Source organism: Poecilia mexicana, unplaced genomic scaffold (genome assembly GCF_051168715.1).
Source record: "Poecilia mexicana isolate PSO_F unplaced genomic scaffold, ASM5116871v1 scaffold_11, whole genome shotgun sequence".
Classification (NCBI taxonomy): Eukaryota; Metazoa; Chordata; class Actinopteri; order Cyprinodontiformes; family Poeciliidae; genus Poecilia; species Poecilia mexicana.
The window spans coordinates 12135428-12156374 of record NW_028263380.1 but is presented as its reverse complement, the minus strand read 5'-3'; the positions used below and the strand labels follow the sequence as shown (position 1 = coordinate 12156374).

The following is a 20947-nucleotide window of genomic DNA, read 5'->3' as shown; positions in this document are numbered from 1 at the left end:
ACACAAAAAGAGCATGAATGGTGAAAGTTTTTTTTAATATTGAAAAAGTTTAATTTCAGAAGCAGTTTGAATATAAATGTGAGGTATTTCAGAATACAATTCACTGAACATTTCCACAGTATAGCAAGAAATCAAGTCAGTAAAAAAACAACAAAAAAACACTAGATTCATTTAATACTAATGCTCTTAAGAAATTGTTTAAAAGAGTAACAGTATTTAACCAAAGGAGTTATCAAACCATCTCTCAAGGAGTTTTGATGATATTCAATGTTCAGACAATAGAATAATAATGTTTTCTGTACAGATTATAGGCCGGTGCGTGTGTGTGTGTGTGTGTGTGTGTGATATGTAAATGTGTGATTTCTTTTTTTCTCAGTTAAAGTTGTGAATATTGTCAGTTTGGACTTACACCTTCAAAAGAATGTGAATACATACACAAAACTGCTTTGGCAAAATATGTACAAAGGCATGCTTAGCCTCCCTACGCCATTATAAATGCCAAACAATGAATCAAAAGCTAAGAGTTAGCCAAAAAAAAAAATAATTAATTCCAAAACTTTTTACATCACATTGTAAGAGATAAGCTTGTTTTGGCTTTCAAGGAAGAAACCAAAGAGGAAATAAATTTCTGAAAGGAAGCTGGTAAAGTTTCTGTTTGCACGTGGTTGCATGTCATAAATGTGTGGATGTAGGAAAACTAAGAATATTGGTGTGTAAACAAGCTTGGTGGAGATGCCTCAAAACTAGCAGAGACATTGTAAGAGAACCAACTCCAGTTTAGGAGTTTTCAGGAAGCATTCCCCTTCGCCTGACGCAGCAGAATGTGTGGGAACTGATTGAAAGCTCAACGCTTCTCGTTATGAATATTGGGACGTTCAGGAGCTCCCTTCCAATCAGCCCGGCAACACTGATCCTTCCCACACCGGCTCGGAAACTTATGCCATTTAAGTTCCTCGTTAGCCTGTGCTGTAAACAAGTTGGAACATTGGTCTTCCTTCTTGTTTTTTTTTTTTTAAGAGCGAGAGTAGCGACAAAAAGTGAGCGAGGACCTCAAAGTGAGGAGAGGAAGTCCTTCAAGCCTCCCTTCTTTTTGCCCTGGCTGTCCTCTCGTGAGAGGATTTTGCTGAGACGCTGAACGACCCTGTTTTTGGATTTAGAGGAAGACTTGGAGGAAGAAGAACTTGACCCTGAAGTAGTGGAAGTAATGGAGGATCTAAAGGAATGAGACAGAAGATACAAAACTCAGATAAATGTAGATTTTTATTATGCTGGGGGAAAAAAAACAAAAAAAAAACTTAAGTTATGATTTAATTATTAACATCAATACGATTGGGTAATGTACCTTGGTGTACTAGACGGTGTCTTATCTTTGCCGGGGGTCTTGGGCGTGGTCGTGTTGGGTCTGCTGCTGGACTGGGGAGTCTTGTATTTGCCAGCGCTCCCTGGTGTGCTGTGGGTCTTAGCGAAGCTGGATATAAAATCTCTGTTCACCCCTTTGTGTATGGATGTCTTACTGCAAGCGTGGCAGGTGGCCATCTGGAATAACGAGAGAAACAGGACATATTCATTAATACTTCATGACCCGAGTTCTCATGCGAAATGAAGTTTTCAGGTCAAGGTGGATGCAGGCTCGTCAAAAAGTCCAGCAAAGTTTTGTTCTTTTTAGTTCACAAAACATTCCTGGGAGAATATTCAAGACTTAGTAGTCAGGTTTATGTTTTATACCCTCGTCAAACATAATTGTATTTTTCAGGAGTGGTATTGATATGACGGGGATGTTGCTTTGCAGTTTGGCATATTTGCGTAGCAGATGCCGGCTCTAAACGTTAAATACTCTAGATCGAATTTCTTCAGGAGTATACAGTTCCGATACACTTACACATGACCTATATCAAAGCAGAGAAATAAAAAAATAAACCTGACATATAATACGGATGTCGGGAAATAAAACATCTGGCTCTGTCGAAGGAAAACCAGTAGACACCACTAAACGTCAGAAGGTGAAATGTTCCCATTATTAGAACCTCATGATTCAAGACGGCAGTCCAAGATCCCTGCCTCTAGTAAACATTAGCGGCTCATTAGGTTAGAGTCGAGCTTGAAGAAATACAATTGAGTTGTTGTTTACAGAGTTAGATCATCAATAATCAAATAAGTGAAAATTGGAGTTTGACAAAAAAAAAAAAAAAAAAAAAAAAGGTGATTTTAACCACATTCACAGATCAAGAGAGCAAGTCCAGAGGTGATCAACAACCTTTTGTAAAATGTGAAGTTTTCCAACAGTTTGCTTTTCTTTTTAAAGCATTAATTTAAAGCAACTGAACCAGATTAAAAACACAGTAATTTAAACCATATTAAGACCCAAAGCTTCCAGGAAGAAAAACAAAAACAAAAACCAGAAAACTATTTTTTTTTAACAGCAAAAACAACCCACTAGTTTTCTCCTTGAAGCGATGTTCTTGAATGCATAAAATGATCCACAGATTTTAAATTGTCCAACCAATTCCTAACATGACTAAATGCAAATCTACTCTGTCTCACGTCATGTAGAGTTGGCCAAGTTTTAAAACCGGTTAGAGCTGCATCGGTAATCGAATCAGAGTCGAGGTGCTGACAAATGCTGAGGAGGTGAAAAACTCACCGAGATGAACGTAGCCATTTCAAGAGTCTGACAGGTGGTATGCGTTGAGAAGTTGAGGGCGCCGGAGTTCAGACTGACTGAGCAGAAAGTGTTTACTACACCAGTCTGCGTGTCCAGCTTTATAGAGGCCCTCACACTGACCCTCCCACTGTTACACAGGGGCGTGGCTCAAAGCAGAACTAGCCAATGCTCTGCAGAAACACACTCTAGAGTAATCGGGAACATGTGAACCTAATGCAGGGTTCATGTAACTGCAACATGCACCAAAAAGCTAATTTATTGATGATTTAAAATTAAAAAGTGATACATTAACTCATTCTTTCAGTTAACAGCATATGCAGAACCAATAGCTTTAGACTTATTTAGTCATTATTTTTGAAAGATATTGTATATCTTCCAACATTTGTCAGAAACATAAACCGACTAAATGCAAAATACACTCATTTCCAAATGATCATTTCATCACTGAAGTTAATTGCACCCTAATTCTGATTATTTTCAGCCAGTATTAGCAATAACTGCCAATGAGCCTTTTACAAACAAGTCATTGCAGACTTGTTTTAATTCAGCCATATGTGGGTTTTCTAGCATGAATGGCTCATGCTATAGAGACTCAGATTTATTTAAGCCAGGACTTTGACGAATCCACACCAAAACCTTTTTTTTTCTTTTTAAATGAACCATTCATTGGAGGAGTTAGTCATGTTCTTTGGATTACTGACCTCCTGCACAACACAAGTCTTCACTGACATCATCAGGGTATTTTTTGGTGCTGTGAGTCTTTGGGTTTCTCTTGGTCAGTTGTGTTTGTTCTTTTTGTTTTTGTTTTTTTTAAATCAAGAAACGCTTCCATTAATGTCATATCTGCTTGTTCTTACTATTGTCTCATAAACACTGACTTTAACTGAGGCTTCCTGGATGAGTCACCAATCCGGTCTAGGAGTAACTTTTGGAGGTTTACTGTGTGATTTTAATAATCACATACTTGGACTAAACATCAACACTTGGTAACATTTACTCATAATGTCTATAAAGTAATACTTGGAGACAGACAGATATTTAGTTGGCTAGACAGGCTATCTGCTCAAGTAGCCTGCTGACTAACAGACATGGCACCCCAAACCTGCTTGTTGTAGTTTTAAAGCAGCATTATTCTCATTATCATCTGTACTTGTACCAGCTAAATTTGTCTGCCTCAAAATTAAGGAAAACGCATGTGAGGGGTCTTTCAGTCAAATGACTGGCAGCGCCACCTACAGCTAGAGCAAGGTAAGTGATGTAGTAAGATAAGTGTATGCTCCACATAGAGAAACCTCCAGTCATTTGATTGGTGTGTTATCAAGATAATTAAAAAAATAGCAAAACCATGATATGCAACATTTGTAGTTTTTTTAAAAGTGTAATTTCTTAAAGAATTGGTATACCTTCCTACCAGAAACAGGCTAATGCTTACTTGGTAAGTTGTTTCAAGTCAGATTTTTCAGCATGCATTATTTTAAAGGCTGATGTTGCCTTTAAACGTCAATGCCATCAGATATTGTTTATCTGGTGATAAACAATATACACAGAGAGGTGAGAGATCTGAAGAAATGAGCAGTAAGGCAGGAAAGATCCCTATCACATTCTACCGGTGTTCCGGCAACAACGACCTCTGCCTTCCGGTAAATCATTACAGCTTCATCAAATTTAGCCCAAACAGAAAACTGAAAGCTACGGTTTGCTCTAACTACTGCAGCCTTCGTCAACACATACTGGAACGAATTATGGTCATAGAGACTTATGTAAACGCTTTGATTTCACTGGTTTGAACTCGCTGACCGGTCACGATGTTTGCTGGGATTGATGGGATTTTCTGGATGAAACGCAGACGGACAGCTGGCTACAGATGTTTACAGCTGCTGTGACATCATGCTGGCTTATCCTCCGTTTTGCACTGCAGACCCAGAAGACCCTGCAGCACTGCAGTATTGGAACACAACTTCGAAACTGCAGCTCTTTTGCTGGGGAACTAGATTTACGAAATGGATATAACGGGAAGTCCAAGCCACAGCGCCACGTGTGCCTGTTTAATTTACGCTAATCCTTTGACATGTTACGAATGCAACTTGGAGGGGCACACGTGAGCTGCTGCCACGAAGAGATTTAATTACTTCATCTTCCGAGTCTGGCTGCGGACAAATAAGCACCGTGGTCAATCAAGCATATGGCACAGGTGAAATGCTTCAGGACAGAACAGGGGATAAGAACCTATTTATGCACATCTGGGGGCATATAAATGGAGGTGGACCATATGGTCAGACGGATAAAAAAAGTACATAGGATTCTTTTATCAGTCTATTATTCTCTCCATGTTGTGTATTTTTAGAGAAGTATTTTCAGCCCTTATCCTTCAAAACAAATATATAAAGTTTCTTATCAGACTTGCATTCTTGTGTGTGTGTGTGTGTGTGTGTGTGTGTGCGTGCGTTTTTCTCTGAATGGCCAACACAGATGACAGAAATGCTTAACCTTTACCCCAAAACAAATATATCATAGCTGTTTAGCTTTGGATTTCATGCACGACAGCAGATGCAGCTATTAAGTTTAATGCTGTTGGCAGGTGCTGTTATGAAGGCAGGACTAATTCATCCGTCAAGTCGCACCATGCCTGGATACTGAAGAACACTGGTTCTCACGCATGCACAGGCTGGGCAGAAACGGCAATGTCATATTGCAACTCTGAACAAACTGTTTTACATAAACTGTGCACGAACACGATAACCCTTTTTGGGGTCGGACTGATCACGAATCCGGCAACTTAAAAGAATAAGCTGCAGAAACGCCAATGTCACCGTCCACAGTGGAGCCATTTTCACATCAACAAGAACTGAAAGGGTGACAATTGAGAAGAACAGCCTTTGCTCCAAAAGCGACACCTTCGAGCTCGACTGAAATGTGCAGCTGCCTGCTTAGACCGAACAGAAAATCGACCAAACATTAGCGGGGGGGTGTTTATACATTCAGTCAGCACGTATAATCTCATCCCTAATGGTTTAAATAAAACAAATTTCACGTCAGTGCGTATAAACTTCTGGACTTGGTAGTTTCTCTAAATTAAAAGCAAATTTACCAGGAGCATCATCTGCAATGTGGGCCACAGTCTAGTTAAGCATGAGCTTATGCATACGTTTAAAAGAAATAGCTTTAGGGTTTAATAAGCTTAGAAGCTAAACTTATAGACACACAAGCCCAAACAGACCCATATAAATCAATTCTGCAGATGGACTCCTTCTATATTTAGCCTCGGCTGTATGAAAACCTCCCCTTCCCGTGTTTCTCTCTTGGTGCCAGAGGTTGGCTTGGGTTGATTAGTCTGACCTTAGCATTGTGATATACTCAAAGGGATGAAGATGAGCCGACCGACACGGCGACTGACTGAATTAAAAAAGCATGTGGAGATCCTGAGCACAGATAATCACCCCTCACAAATGTTTGTAAGTGCAACGTGTTGATGGTGATGTGGACAAATATCTGCTGGGCTGTGAAAGTCATCACAGAGAACATCGATTCGGCACATTGAACCTGAAGGAAGAAGAGCAGCCGGGGGCGATCGATACGCGTCCCAGCATTGCAAAGCTTTTCTATAACAACGGCCGGTCACTGTGATCGGATGCCATTAGACAGAGTTTCACCGTTTGGAGGCCAACGGCTCGATAAATGCAGAGAAAAACCAAGTGTAATCTGCGACATGGCGCCATTTTAGAAAAAAAAAATAAAAAATGTCATGTGCATTTATCTCTTCCAGTCAGTCTCTGGTCGTAATAGAGATTACATTTTCTCCTGCACCACGCATCTGATACAAGTCAAACTACACCACAGAAAGGACAGAGAGGCTTCTGCTGAATTACTGGTAGTCTGTTGCGTTGTGATAATGTCCAGTCAGTCAGATTGGACAAGGTGATTTTAATCGTGATGGTTGAACTTTTATAATCTGTTGTTCATGCCTCTTCCTCCCTGGTATGTGTGAAAAAGTTATATCAGCCTGCACATGTTGTTACAGAGTTCCTTAATTTTATGACATGATAAACTAATGAAGTTAATCATAACTAGAGGAGACGGAGCCTTTGCGGGTCTTGGTTCCTAAATTGCTGGATGAGCTGCCGCTGAAGGTCAGGCAGCCCCGTCTCTTCCCGTTCTTAAAGCTAGTTTAAAAACATTTTTTCTCATTTGGTTTTTAGCCCAGAGTGAGCTAGCATCTGTGTCTTGATGTTGCAGTCTGTGTGTTTGTGATGTTTTTATTCCTATTGTTTTATACTTGTCTTGGTGTTTTACTGTTGTTCTTAGTTTTTATTTTTGCACAGCACTTCGATCAGCTGCTATGCTTCAGAAATAAAGTGGTATGGTACGGCACAGTATAAGCAGAACCTTCAGCAACTATTGGAGAAAAAAAATCCACTATGAAGTTAAACGTATATGCTCAGCTCCTACTTAAATAAATAAATAAATAAATAATTCAAGTATTGAGCTGTACAGTCACAAAAGCAGCAAAAAGAACAGTTCAAATAAATCAAATTAAACGATTGACCAGAACTACATCTTTGTCTTGCGGACACACAAAAGAATTCCAACGTGGTTTTTTTTTTTTACATCAAAGTTGTTTAACACGCAGAGAAATGGACAAAACAGCTTGGAGACAGATGTGAATTTAGAAATCACTGATTATCATTAGAGGTGATGAATGGGGCCTGAGTGGCTTCATGTCAGATATGCTATGAATGTCATTAATGTGAGGGCGTGCTGCTGGATTCAGTTACAGCTGAGAAGAACCGCAACAAATCCTGGTGACTCAAGGGATCCAAACGCTGCTCACTGGGGACTCATAAACAAGGACCAACATGATTCATTACAGTTAAAGCAACAAAAGGATCACAAGTATACAGAATTATTAATAACATTAAGATTAAATAACGTGAGGCAGAGAGAGACATAGATGGCATGCCACAACGATGTAGTAAGTCTCTGTTGTTGGCGCTTATTTCGCTGGACAGTGTGTGCCCTAATTTGAAAAAGAAATATATAAATGTGAAATAGAAATGATAAAATGCACTATTTTATGTTCAAATGAAAGGACTATTTAAAGCTGTACAAGAATTTAATACTGCCATTTTTCTTCTATTCCGTGCAATACTTGTCCTGTTTTTGAGAACGTTTGCTTGAAGACAAACGGCATGACAGGAGAGAACAAGGGGCTTGTGAGGTTAAAAAAATAAAAAAATAAAAAAAGTGATTATAACCGGATAACTAAACCAACCGTTAGTGAATCCAAGTTCTCTTCAGTCATAAACTACCCAAAACACCGTGAGTATATTTAGCGGGGCAAACGACTGAACTGAATACGTCTCCACTGTAATAAATGATCCTCCCGAGAAGTGTAAATCTACTCTCAAGGAGGACAGAGGGAAATATGGAAGAGGAGAATATGCCGTTCTTCTTCGCTCCATTTACGGTCCGTCTCCCTCTTGTGGGGGCTGCAATCCAACTTATTTCCATATCCGCTGCGAGATAACCTGTCTAGCATGCATAAACATTTCTGATTTATAATATCTGCAGGACACAAGCTCCGCAGGGTTGAGGAAAGCCTGTTGTGTGCTGGCATCCACCCGAAGGGCAGCACATACACGCACACACACACACACGTCAGGGAGGCAATACAGTGTGAAATTAGAGGGTGAGGGGCGATTTACGGCTTCGAGTATAAATATTGTAAGCATCTCGGTGAATGAGTGTGTTTTTACAACAGGCACGTGTTTTTCTTTAACCAACATCAAACTTTAGAAACAAAGCTGCAAGCAACCTCCTTGGAACCACATGGGTAGAAAAAAAAAAAAAAAGGCATTCAAAAGAATTTAAAAACAAAACCAAGTAATGTGGAGCATTAACAAATAGTTCACGAGCTAATTTAAGTATCCTTCGGTCTAAAACAGGACCGCACAAATGTTGACACTTCAAGCGAACAAGAACAATGGGTACCAAGATCTGCTGATACTCAGACCTGGTTTAAAATAAACTTGTGTCAGGGGCTACACACTCACACTCACACACACAATCGTGACTCGATTACAGTAACCAAGTGCCGCGATTCATATCTGATGAAGCGGCTTTTTGTATTTGACAGCAAGAAGATCAGACAAATGTGAGCACAGCCATAAAGCTCTGTGTTGACACAGTGGTAAAGCACTAGCAAAGGAGTTTAAACAAGTCTAAAGGAAGACAGAGGAGACTCCAGCTAAGGGAATGTAAAATGTTTTGATGTAGATGTAATATTGAACATAGATAAGCTAAAGTCTACTTGCTTTATCCAGGCTATTAGAGTCAATTAAACTACTGAACAAGATGTTAAGGCTTCGGAAGAAACTACAAGTATTTATATTTTGCACTGGGTTGTCAGCAGCTCACGGTTGGAGCTTTAAAAGGCTCAGCTGTGGGATTATTGCTGATTTTTTTTTTGTTTTTAAACAAAATTATAAGTATTCCATTGCAGGTGAGCAGCTGAGTGACAATAAAATATGTCTATGTCTAAATAAAAGCAGTTAGATGGTGTCAGGTATTTTCACTCAAAGCTAAACTGTGAAAATACAGGTCAATTAAAAATTCACATAGCAACCAACCTGGAAAAGGATTTTTAGAATATTTTTGTTGGCAAAATTACCAACCATGTCTGTCCTGCTAAAAACTGGATAAAAAAAAAAAAAAAAGCAATAACATCCACAAAGTGCTCAAATGAAAAGAACTAAGAATCACCAATGCAGATGTTTGTTTTTAAAACATAAAAAAGGAACATACATTTTGCCAATTCAGCATTTATCACATTTAGTGTGTTTCATAAATACATAAAAAAAAAACAAAAAAAACATAAAAAGCAAAACAATTGTAAAATGCTGAGTATTACGGTTTGGGCCCTTTGAACCAGGGTTGATTTTTTATTTATTTTTTAATCAATAATAGATTTGAAACATTTTATACTTTTACCTCCAGGTCAGAGCTACAGAGACTGGCTCTCAGGCTGACCAACACCTCACAGTCTGAATTGTCAGCTACTCCGTTGTGAAAATAAAGCAAATAAGCATTTCTGCATGTTTATAACCTGCTTTTAAAAAAAGGTACTGGATGTATGTACATATTTCATTTCCCATAAACATTAACCGTTCTCTTCCTGAGAATGACTAACAATATAACAGGTGGAAAAAAAACAAAAACAAAGCAAAGTTCTGACTTTTATCTCATCAGGGAAACTTAAAACGGAACTAAAGCGAGCAGTTCTCGAGTGAGCCAGAGCTCACACCGGGGTTAATCTTTTTCACACACATACCGTATACAAAACAGGGTTCATTTAATTAACTATCTAAGCTGAATATTTTTGGAAGTATGCCGTCTAAGTGGAGGTGAGGTAAAAATAGAAGAAAGGAAAATTCTCAGGTATAAACAGTCCTTGAAGCACCTCTGCCGCTTCTATTTTGAAACCATGACTGCCATCTTCTATGTTTAAAGAACACTAGAAAATATTTTCCTCCTGCCACTTTGCTGTTGCCATGCTCCGCTCATCTGCATGGAATCTACGAGCTAAAGAAAGAGGACCACTCCACATTCCTCCTCTCTCATCTTCACCGACCCAGCAAACACCTTGCTGTTGCCCCTCAACTGAGGCAGCGACCATTTGAACAAAAAAAAAAAAACAAACAAAAAAAAAAAAACAACAAACAACATAGAATAAAAATATCTGTGGGGTGACATTCACGGAGCAGATAAGTTCACAAGGAAGTCATGTGACCATTCTGCATAAACACTGTTCGTTGTAATGACAGCTGACACGTGAGTCAGAGCAGATTTGCGCAGTCATGGCTGAGTGAGGCCCAAAGTAAACACAGAGGAAGTTTGATGACAGGGTAGTTTAACAGGAGAGCTAATCTTGGCTGAAGCTGAACCAGAAATAATGCTACTTATTACACGTTCTGTGGTACCAACAGCTTGGCTCCCATCTGTAAATCCAATTTAAGTAACGGATGCATAATTTTGGAGCATGCTTTATTCACGAGTTCAGATGCACAAAAAATACTCCATGATGACAGTGGCACTTTCAAATAGAGATAAAGAGACGTGCAATTAAAGTTCAGACAGGTATTTTCTAGCTGATAAATCGATTTAAAAGGTAACTTTCCATTGCAAACACAACACTAAGGGATGAGATAAATACAACCTTGCAAAATGAGACTTGGTAGTTCTTAAAAAAAAAAAAAAAAAAAAAAAACTTATACATGGATGTGTTTCCTGAGATTTCTTGCAATGGATTTCGAACACCTGAGAACTCACAGAATCAAACTCCACTGAATCATGGAGCAATAAAAAAAAAAAACCCAACTATTTATAGACTAATAAACATTCTTGATGTTATTTTTCTTCACAATATTACACGTACAAGAGTAAAAATGGCTTAAAATAAACAGATTATGACACTTCTCTGATTTTTACTTGTAAAGGGTCAATAAGCTTTGTTTCTTACTCCTTTTTGGTTATGCCGGATACTTTTCCTTGGTTATGGTGTTCTATAGTTATTGTGTTTCCTTCCATTTTTATTTGCTGTTGTGAGATGTATGGTATTACGCAACAAGTGAGAAGCTAGGTATTATTTGCATATTCAAAATAAATAAATAAATACATGATGAAATCTCTATCATTTTCCATCAACTGTCTAGCACATAAAATAAAAACTCCAAATAGACACACTGGAGTTCAACAGTTCATGGCATATCAATACTGATGGAAGACACGACTTCAAAAACCCACAAGTCTTTCTATCGATGGAGCCATGTATGCTCCCACTGTATAAACAGGCCAAGCTGTGCGATTGTTATTTTCAGTGTTGTCACAGACGGAGTTCCTTCTCGCTCATGATTCTGACAGCCTATTAAGCAGCTGTCTCCACTCTGATCGGTGTCAAGGAGTCGACAACTTCAGTGTGAGACAATTTATTATGGTAATATTGATGGAGCACTCGCAGGAATCCACCAAAGGCAGAAGAAGAAGAGCACACAGCGAGCAACGGGTGTTAAAATGACTGCTACCGCTGTCTCACGTTTAGAACTTTGCTGTGCTCATCCTTTCGCCACTTCCCATCTCTACCTCCACATTTGCCCCGAAAATTATTTGCATAAAACAATACGGGGAGGCTTCAGACTTTCTCGTGAGGCAAAGATTCTGCAAAGCAAATGAACCCAGCCAGAGTTTATTGAGGCGGCAGTGCTCTCACTGAAGCAGCATGAGGTGAATGTCAGACGGGCTCTTCAGTGTTTCTCTCCAATTTCAGCTGACGGATAGAAGGGAAAGAAGACCCCGCGGTTGCACACTCCATCACCAGCGCCCTCTTCTAAACGAGATAACCAGGAGAGTGGGAGTGTGACAGCCAAAATATGCTTTCCATTTTGTCACTGGTAGGTGCCATCCATTAGGAGGACAGGGGGAAAAGAAGCAGTGTGACCAGTAGCGGAGGACATCGATTCTCTTCCAGGTACGCCAAATATTTAACTAAAGGCCATTGTAAGGGGAGAGGCATAATCAAAACATTATTAAATAATTACTTTGTATTACAACAGGGATTGTTTTCTAAAGTGGAAAATAATAAAGATAAACTTTATTGTTTATCTTTGCATATGAGCAAATTTGGGTTCAAAGTCAAGAGAATGACTGGAGAATTATCTTTCTACACCGACGTGCAAACACACATCAACAACATACCATCAAATTGATCATCAAGCCAGGTTATTTGAGTTCATTAAAAAAAAAAAAAAAAAACCTTTAACTTTTAATTAACGTAGGATTTTATGTACTGGAATAACAAAATACTGCACCACCACACATCCAGTTGATGGGGTTTTTCCAGAGTGTTAAATTTACAGCAACATTTGAACATAGCTGGGCTGCTTTACATAGATTTTCGTAGTAACTCTGCCTTAAAATTATGATTTTGGACAGAAGGGAAACTCTGAACTTAGACTAGCGTCATCTTTACTCACCACCAATGAAGGCGACTTTTGGAAGCGGATCAGAAGCTTTTTTTGCGCCAGGCTCAACCATTTTCCTCTGGCTTTCCTAAGCAGCACTTGCTTCACCCGCGCCGACGGACGTCGCTTCGGCCGCAGCCGCACCCGGTGGTTATCGGGCTTCAGCCACTGGTAGCAGTACGAACACAATGACATGTTCTGCAACAAGCCGTTGACCGGAAATTTGTTTATCTTCTGTTGTCCTGAAATGACGAGAACAAATCAGTCAAATGTCCCGCAACTTATCAAATTACAGCAGCTGATATTGCTGTGGTACAAAAAGAGGAAAACTAAATAACAATTGAGAAAGTGGATTATATTTATGTATCTCCAATCACATTAGACTCAGTCTCATCTATTAAAAATCAATCAGAATTGAAAATATGTTAATTAACCAGCAAGCCCTTATGCCTTACTTGTAGAAACAAATATGAATATATTACAAAAATATGTGTTTTTGAATCAAAATGTCCCTGTTGTGATACAATACAGTCAATCAGCTAGAAATTGAAAGACTATATTGGATCGAGTCACTACTAATCAATAGTGATTGATTAATTGGAATAGTGTATTACAATGATTAATTAAAGAGAAAGAACACAATGTAGAGCATCATGAGTCGATTATAGGTTTAACTTTAGAAACATTTTTCCCTCTCTCCAAAACGCTGGTGAGCCCAGCCTGAGAATCTCTACGTAAGGTGCATGAAGGCAAAACAAAACAAACCTTGATAAGAAAAATATAGCGAACAAAGCAAAAAAAGTTAAACTAAATGATAAGTTTGGAACCAAATTTAAGCCAAGTTCCGTAACTTGAAATTAGGACTCCTTAAATATTCAAACAACAGGAACAGACACAAGAACGCATTACTTTTTCAGACAATTAGTAATCGTGGGTCTTTAATTCCTCAGATTTTCACAGTCCAATTAGTTGTTCTCGCAACAATACTGTGTGTTCTGCAGACAAGCCGGTTGTTTCTTTCTAAAGCACCGGCTCCCGTTCCATTTGCAGAGTGAAACCTTAGCAGTCTTTGTTAAGTAGCGTCACTCTCCGCGCCCTGATGTGGTTGATGTTGGCACGGGTCTGAACACGCGTGTGCGAGCGCGCGCTTGATCCCAAACCGCAGTCTGCTGCAGACAGCTGGACGGCGGGGTATGTTTGGCCGCGGATTTAGTGAGTTTTTCATCAACCTTGACAAGCCGGTGACAAAGTCCTGCTCGCTACTTCGTTTTGTGGTTCTGGCTTTTACACATGCAAGAATTTAAAGGACAACTTCAAATGAAAGGGGAGACCAGAGATAAAAAAAAGGATTCAACTTACTTTCAGGCTGGTATGGCAGATGCCTGTGAAAGAGGAACGTGAGATCAGATTAAATCATAAAAAAAATATAGATATATATATGTATGCTTTCTTATGCATTTTATTATGATACTTGTGCGTAACAAAAAGAAATAATATAACTTTTTTCTTTATTTCTCGCCTATGAATGGATTTCCGGAAACAACCTATTAGAGGATGGAAAAATCAATTTAGAAAAAAAAAAAAAAAGTTTGACACCGACTTCTCTCCTCCTGTTATGTGTGGTGGAAAAACTCCAACCGGAAACCCGGTGGGGTCTCTCCCGAGCAATATGGGGCAAGTTCACCTTCCCAGAGGGCCTTGTCTACTTTTAGAGCATTCTCAATGAGATATTTGCACAAACATTTTAACTAAGCCACCGATAAGCCCTGCTAAAATTAGCTCTGGGCCTGAATCAATGACTGGGGTCATTCGGCATCCAGCTGCACATGAGGCCGGGTCAGGCTTATGGAAAAGAGAGGGAGGAGATATCGGGTTGTTTTTAATCTGGAGCTGGCCCACAGCGGGGGGAAGCTGCATCCCACTGTGGCCCAGTGTTGAACTTTTTCACATTTTGTCACATTTACAAAAACAATCGTCAATGCATGTTAATTCTCTCTGAAACACTAAATGGGGTTTAATGAATTCTGATGCTTTCTGTCGTGGACAAAGATTTGTGATTTAAATACCAAGTCCAGTCATTAATGCTACTCCTCATTAAGGACTGGAAAACATTTTCGGATTATGTCGAAGCCTTTTCAGAAGACGCGTAGTTCTCTGCAGAGGACCTTGAGCGGTTTGAGAAAAAGAAATGCTTAAATTCTTCAGGAAGCTGTTTATTCTAACACTTTCTGCTAATTAGGCAACATAATATTCGACTCCCTTAAGATCCAGATGCAAAACCACAATTCAAATAACTGCCTTAGTTTAACCTTAAAGGGGAGCGACTACTACACCGTCTGATTGCAGAAAACCTAGTTTTGAAATTTTCCGGCACGCAATCAAAGCAAAGACCCCCGGGGTCTTCTGGGAATTCAGCCTTCTTCCTTTTTCTCAGATGAGCTGGCTCCCAGAAACTGCAGACCACGACGACACACCCCACTGCACGGAACTCATTATCATACTTGTCATGCATCTCCTTTTAAGTGCATACTTCGCTGTGGTGATAGAGACTGGAGATATGTGCTGTAAACATGAACTGCGGTCAGCAGCGAGATGCGATCTGTAAAGGACTGTGAGGTTCATAAAGGAAAGAGGGACACACGCTTAAAATAAAACTGGGACTGATATTGATATTAACTCTTGCAGACACTTCAATGTTAATCTAAACAAACGCTATGATGGTATACAACATCTGTGGTGATTTATTATATTTTATCTGCCGTCTCCCACTGAGATGGAGAGTCAAAGCAGTGATTAAAGGGCGTGACTACACATCCAGCTCAAGAGAGAAAATTAGACAAGACTTTAAGAATTATTTTCAGAGATTAGGCAAAACTTTCACAAATTATAAACTGGTTTTCATTCGAGCTTCAATAAAAGTATTACTGTAATAACTCACATTTGTTTTTTTCTTGCAAAATCAAACTGTTTAAGGTAAAAAAAAAAAAACATTGACAAACTTTAATGTCAAAGTAAAAACTGATTTATATAAAAATAATGACAAAAATATGAAACATAAGATAAGTGACAGCATTTATATTCACTCCCTTGAAAGTGACTGACCTAATTTAACAGCGGTCCAGGCAATGTTTCTAGTAGTCTCACAATAAGTGGAATATAGATCACCTGAGTACAGTAAGTGTTTGTCAAGTGGCTGTACTGTACAGACACCTGGATCTGGTTAATTAATATTCCTCGCTGCCGTTACAGCATGAAGAAAGAAGAACACTTCAAGCAAATCAGAGAAAAGCTTATTACAAAGTACATGTCAGGGGATGGATCCAAAAAAATAACTGACGCAAAATTACGGGGTGTTTATGTTGTCACTTACGTTGCATTACATATTTGTATTTACCCGCAATTATTTTGTAGAAATCAGTTTTGATTTTGGTATTAATGGTAAATGGTAAAGTTGTTAGCATAAACTTTGTTGTCAATCATGATAGCTTTGTAAAAGCAATAAAAGGGTAAAAGAATCTATGGGGGTGAATACTTTTCATAGATACTGTATATCATCAGGTCATGCCTCTCGAGTCTTGATAAACTTTTAACACAATTTCACAAACAGTATTATCAAACTCTAAAAGTATCTTTTCTAAAAAAAATATATATATACAAAGACATGTAATCAAAGCATACCGACACTTGCTGTCATCCACAGACTGAAAAAAGGTGAAGACAGCAGCAGTAGGCATTATTAGCACCACATTTAGTTGGCTGAATTTATGAGCATTACACACCCACAAACTAACACTCTAGTGAAATAATGGTTGAGAGACCCTCAATACAAATGGGAAAATGGTGGAAGCACAAAGAAAAACAAAGAGGCATTACTGGGGTTATTTTAATGGACGCCGACAATAACCTTAACACACTTCTTCACGTCTAGAGAGATGCTTAAAATGGGGATTCTTATCGGAGTAATCTTCTACCTATTATTCAGCCTTTCATTTTTCGCCCTGGCTGAAGCCACTTTAATTAGCTCATCAAGTCAAGTGTAAAATTTTGGCTGCGGGTGATGTTTATGTCTTCCCTGCCAGGCACTTTGGTGTAAAAATGGATTTTGATAGCCGTCTGGAAATGCACCTCAAAATTGTGCCTGCTGCACAGGAGGTTGCTGTTAAAAACTGTCAAAATGTTCAGCAATATAACAGGTTATTATAGCCAGGAAATATGAGGACTAGACCAGAGTACTAATGTGACAAAATGACAACACACACATCTGTAAAATACCCCTGATTTGGGTTAAACAATAAAACTCTTGTTTCTGTTTCCATTCCTACAGACACTTCGGAGCTATGCCGCTTTAAAGCTCTTGGGGAAAAAAAAATTTACCACCGAGATTCGGGGAATGACAGCAAAGCTTTGGTATCTTCAAGGAGTAACATAATGTGGATTGAGAGGATTAAAGTTATTAATCCAGTTCAGCAAACTGCCTTCAGAAGCCACCTGATCAGTAAAAAGGTCTACTGGTGTCTCTTTTCATTTCAATATGAATGCAGCATTTGAAACCAGAAGTTGAAACCGGAGCAGAAATTTACCCTCCAGCAAAACAACGACCCCTAAACATACAGTCAGAGCTACAAGAGAACAACACTCGTGTGTTTGAACGGGCCAGTCAAGACCAAGAATACAAAGCAGAATAAAAAGCAGAACTAATGAAGCAGCAAACTGTGACAGCTGTGGTAGATTGGAAGAAGGCAATACCCCGAACCAAAAATTGACCAATCATCAAAAAGAAAATTGAAGAATGTGTGATATTCTTCAAAAAAACTATAAAGACACAAGAAAAGAGATTACGTTTACAGACAAAAAGAAAACTGATGTTAAGTGCATCTAAACCAATGAAAGTTATTTTACAGTACAATAAATAAATAATTGGTTATAACAAATCCCAATATGACAATTAAGAGTCAGTTATCATTTACAAGGGAGAGAGAATAATTTGATCAGAAATGGCTAATTATTTTTTATCAGCTCTAATGGTTGGCCAGATATTGAAATACAGAAAAACTATTCTTGCTAATTAACCAGTCACTTAAAAAGTGACTGGTTAATTAATTAGTTTATTGATGTGACAATAAACACATCAACCAACAGCATAAACTTTAATGCATAAGGTTGAGGGATGTATTCTTTGAGGCATTTATAGGTACAGTCTTGCACTTATTATCTTAGCTTATTTAGCCTATTTTCTTCTGGATTCAAAATTACTACCTTTATCGAAGGAGCAGGCTTGTGTTACTCTTAAGTTTTATAGTCCTTAGAATAAAGAAGCAGAATGGTCTAACAGGAAACGCTCAGATAAGACCTCCAAAAAAACCGAAAATCAGCCAGGAAAAACCTGATTAGTGCTTGTTTATTATGGCTGCATTATTCAATGTTAATTTAGAATCGGTCAACTCTGGTTCGGTGGGCTATTTGTGTGCTCTAAAATACCGGTGACAACAAAGTTACCAGTTTTAAACCAATAAAATTAAATTGCCCTCAGTTACTGACGAAGGTCTTCCACCTAGCGGACTCATTGTGTCATTACACGGATACTGCACACAGTGGTGTGGCTCTAGTGTAAAGCTACGTTAACGTTGACAAGAAGCAATTCTTACATGAGATACCGTGACAGCTCCGGGCATTTCTCCTCATACATCAAAGACGCCTTCAGCAGAAACTGTGCAGACATTTCATCAGGACGTAGCTGCATTTTCAAAAAAAAAACAAAAAAAAAAAACGGTCTCCTCGTGTGACAGTTGAAGAGGCGAAACTAAACGGAAATTACGTTAACTAGAAAAAAACTGAACTCTGAAATAGTCGTGTAGTAAAAACCGAGACTTTAAAGAAGCGAAAGTAAACACTGTTGGCACTGTTATCCTAAGATAAGTGGATATAAAGTGTGAAAATGATCAGCGGGCAATCCCACACGAACTTTGCGTCGCATGACTCTGATGTCAGCGTCGTTGCATCATGGGAAACCGAGTAAAATACTCTCTCTCTCTCTCTCTCTCTCTCTCTCTCTCTCTCTCTCTCTCACTATGGTGGTCAGAATAAAAGTACATTTTGAAGGTAACCCTAATGCAGGCATTATATCTGTTTATTTAGATCACTCTTTTTGCATTAAAAAGTGTTTTTTGTTGGTCGGATGTGAAACTCTAATTGTAGATGCCATGTTTTCATTAACTTTAAGTGAAAAATCACCATAACCAACAGAAATGGATTGTGTATAATTAGTCTGTATAATGCGTTTCATGTAGTGCATTGAGTTACTGAAAGTAACATTTTAACATTCAAGTTGAAAAATCGGTTATTTTGAATTTCCATTGAGATTATTCCACTTCTTCTTCTCCTGTTGTTTATATGGCAAATGTGAATCAGTGGATAGAGCCGTCAACTTGCAGTGAGAAAACTGTAAGTGCAACTGACAAGCAAGACGTGCTTATCAAGTGGAAGTGGTTGAAAGTCGTCCTAGTTTAAAGCAGATTGAGTAGTCAGTGTGACTAGAAAAGGGTCACCTGCTAACCACAAGATGAAAACATGTTTTATATGATTAAATACAATATTTGGCAGAGTTTCTGCACAATAACCTTACACAAGTCTCACAAAAGGAAGGAATTGGGATTTTTTTTTCCCTTCAACGTACACTGACCAACTACTTTGTTAGGTAGACATTAGTACTGCTTGACTTCAGAACTGCCATTATTCATGGCTTTAATTCTACAATATTTTGAAAACATTCCCCTTGAGATTTTAGTCTGTAGCACCATGTGCTTATACATTTGTCAGCTGGATAATTATGGTGTAAATCTTTCATTCTACCATATAGGCCCTCAGGAAGATCTGATTTGAGATCTGGTTGCCATGGAAGCCATTGTTCATTGTCATGTTCAAGGAACTTATTTGAGATGTAGCCATCAGAAGATGGCCACACTGTGGTCAGAAAAAGATCAACATTATAGAAATTTAAACACTGCTCAGCTGACTTCACGATAAGACAGGAGGGATCCATCCTTTCATGTGTTTTAAGTCAAATTCTAACCCAAACATCTGGATGCGGTCGCTGAAATGAAGACATGTCAGAGCAGGCAATGTTTTTCCAGTGTGTTATTGTACAACTTTGGTGAGCCTGTGTAAATTGTAAACTCTGTGTTTTTGTTTTTACTGGATGAGAGTACCATCCTATGTGGTCTTCTACTTCTGGAGCCAGTTTTATTATCTTTCTTTCAAAACAAGTTGTGTTTTGGAAGATGGCCTTCTGTATACTTACTGCTTTCCTTTTCAACAGAGACCTGACATTTCAATTTTGGTCTATTTTGTGTCAAATAATCCACTTCTGTTTTAATTTAGTTGTATCATTTACCGGCTGATACTCAGTAATGGCAGAATTTTACTTGTCTTGAAGATTTCTTTTTAAAATCACCCGTTTTTCTTTTTAAAAAATGAGTTTATGATTCCTTCTGACAAATTTCTCTGGGCTTTTGAATGAGAAAGGGGCCCACATTATGACACATCCTTCACCATGCTTATTAATGGGTGGCTTTGTGGTTGCTTTTCCTCGTAATGCTGAGTGACCAATCAGAAGTTACATTCTCATTTGTCATCAAGACAACCCAACACCAACCTTAGATTAACATCCTAATTGACAACTTAAAAGTTTCCTCAGCAGTCTTTTCTGGTACCACGATCTTTGACGTCACAGCATTTCTTAAATCTTATTGGACAATGAGAATTGCTATCATTGGATAATATTGGAATAGCTGTATTGACATCCCTATATCCGCACTCTGCGCATTAAACATTTTTTTTTTTAAATTATTATTATCAGAGTTAGCATACTCGCTGGCTATCCCAGCGAGTATAACTCCCTCGCTTATGCTTCTGCTGGAAATTGTTGCGGAGTGTATTCTGAGGGAATTCAGAAAGAAGGAGCTGGAGTGAAACTGGATATAGTTCGAAGGAGCATCGGGGAGGGAAGAGAGAGGCTGTGTGTCTGTGCGAGTGCGCACCTTTTGGATAGGCTGTAACAGAAGAACTCAGGCAGACACAGGAGCAGGGACCGTGAGAGGACAGGAGAGACGACACAAAGCGGTTTGGACAGACTTAACGCCAGAAACAACATACAGCAAATACCGCCAATGTGCCAAAGAGATGAGCGGCGGCGACTTTTATTCACATCTTTCAGACGGTAGGTTCTTTTTTTACACCGTATATAGACGATTTATTTCAGCATTTCAACAAGGTT

At 38.7% G+C, this 20947-nt stretch overlaps 1 protein-coding gene across 1 annotated transcript; it reads right to left on the bottom strand.

The window, feature by feature from the left end:
- Positions 1-16: 16 nt before the first annotated feature.
- Positions 17-18776, bottom strand: rmp24 (ribonuclease MRP subunit p24). Its single transcript, XM_015013479.2, has 5 exons — positions 18321-18776; positions 14035-14057; positions 12688-12917; positions 1343-1536; positions 17-1213 (listed from the first exon to the last, which is right to left on the bottom strand). Exons 1-5 carry the CDS (start codon positions 18413-18415, stop codon positions 1051-1053), a joined length of 705 nt encoding a protein of 234 aa, XP_014868965.1. The 5' UTR covers positions 18416-18776; the 3' UTR covers positions 17-1050.
- Positions 18777-20947: the final 2171 nt, after the last annotated feature.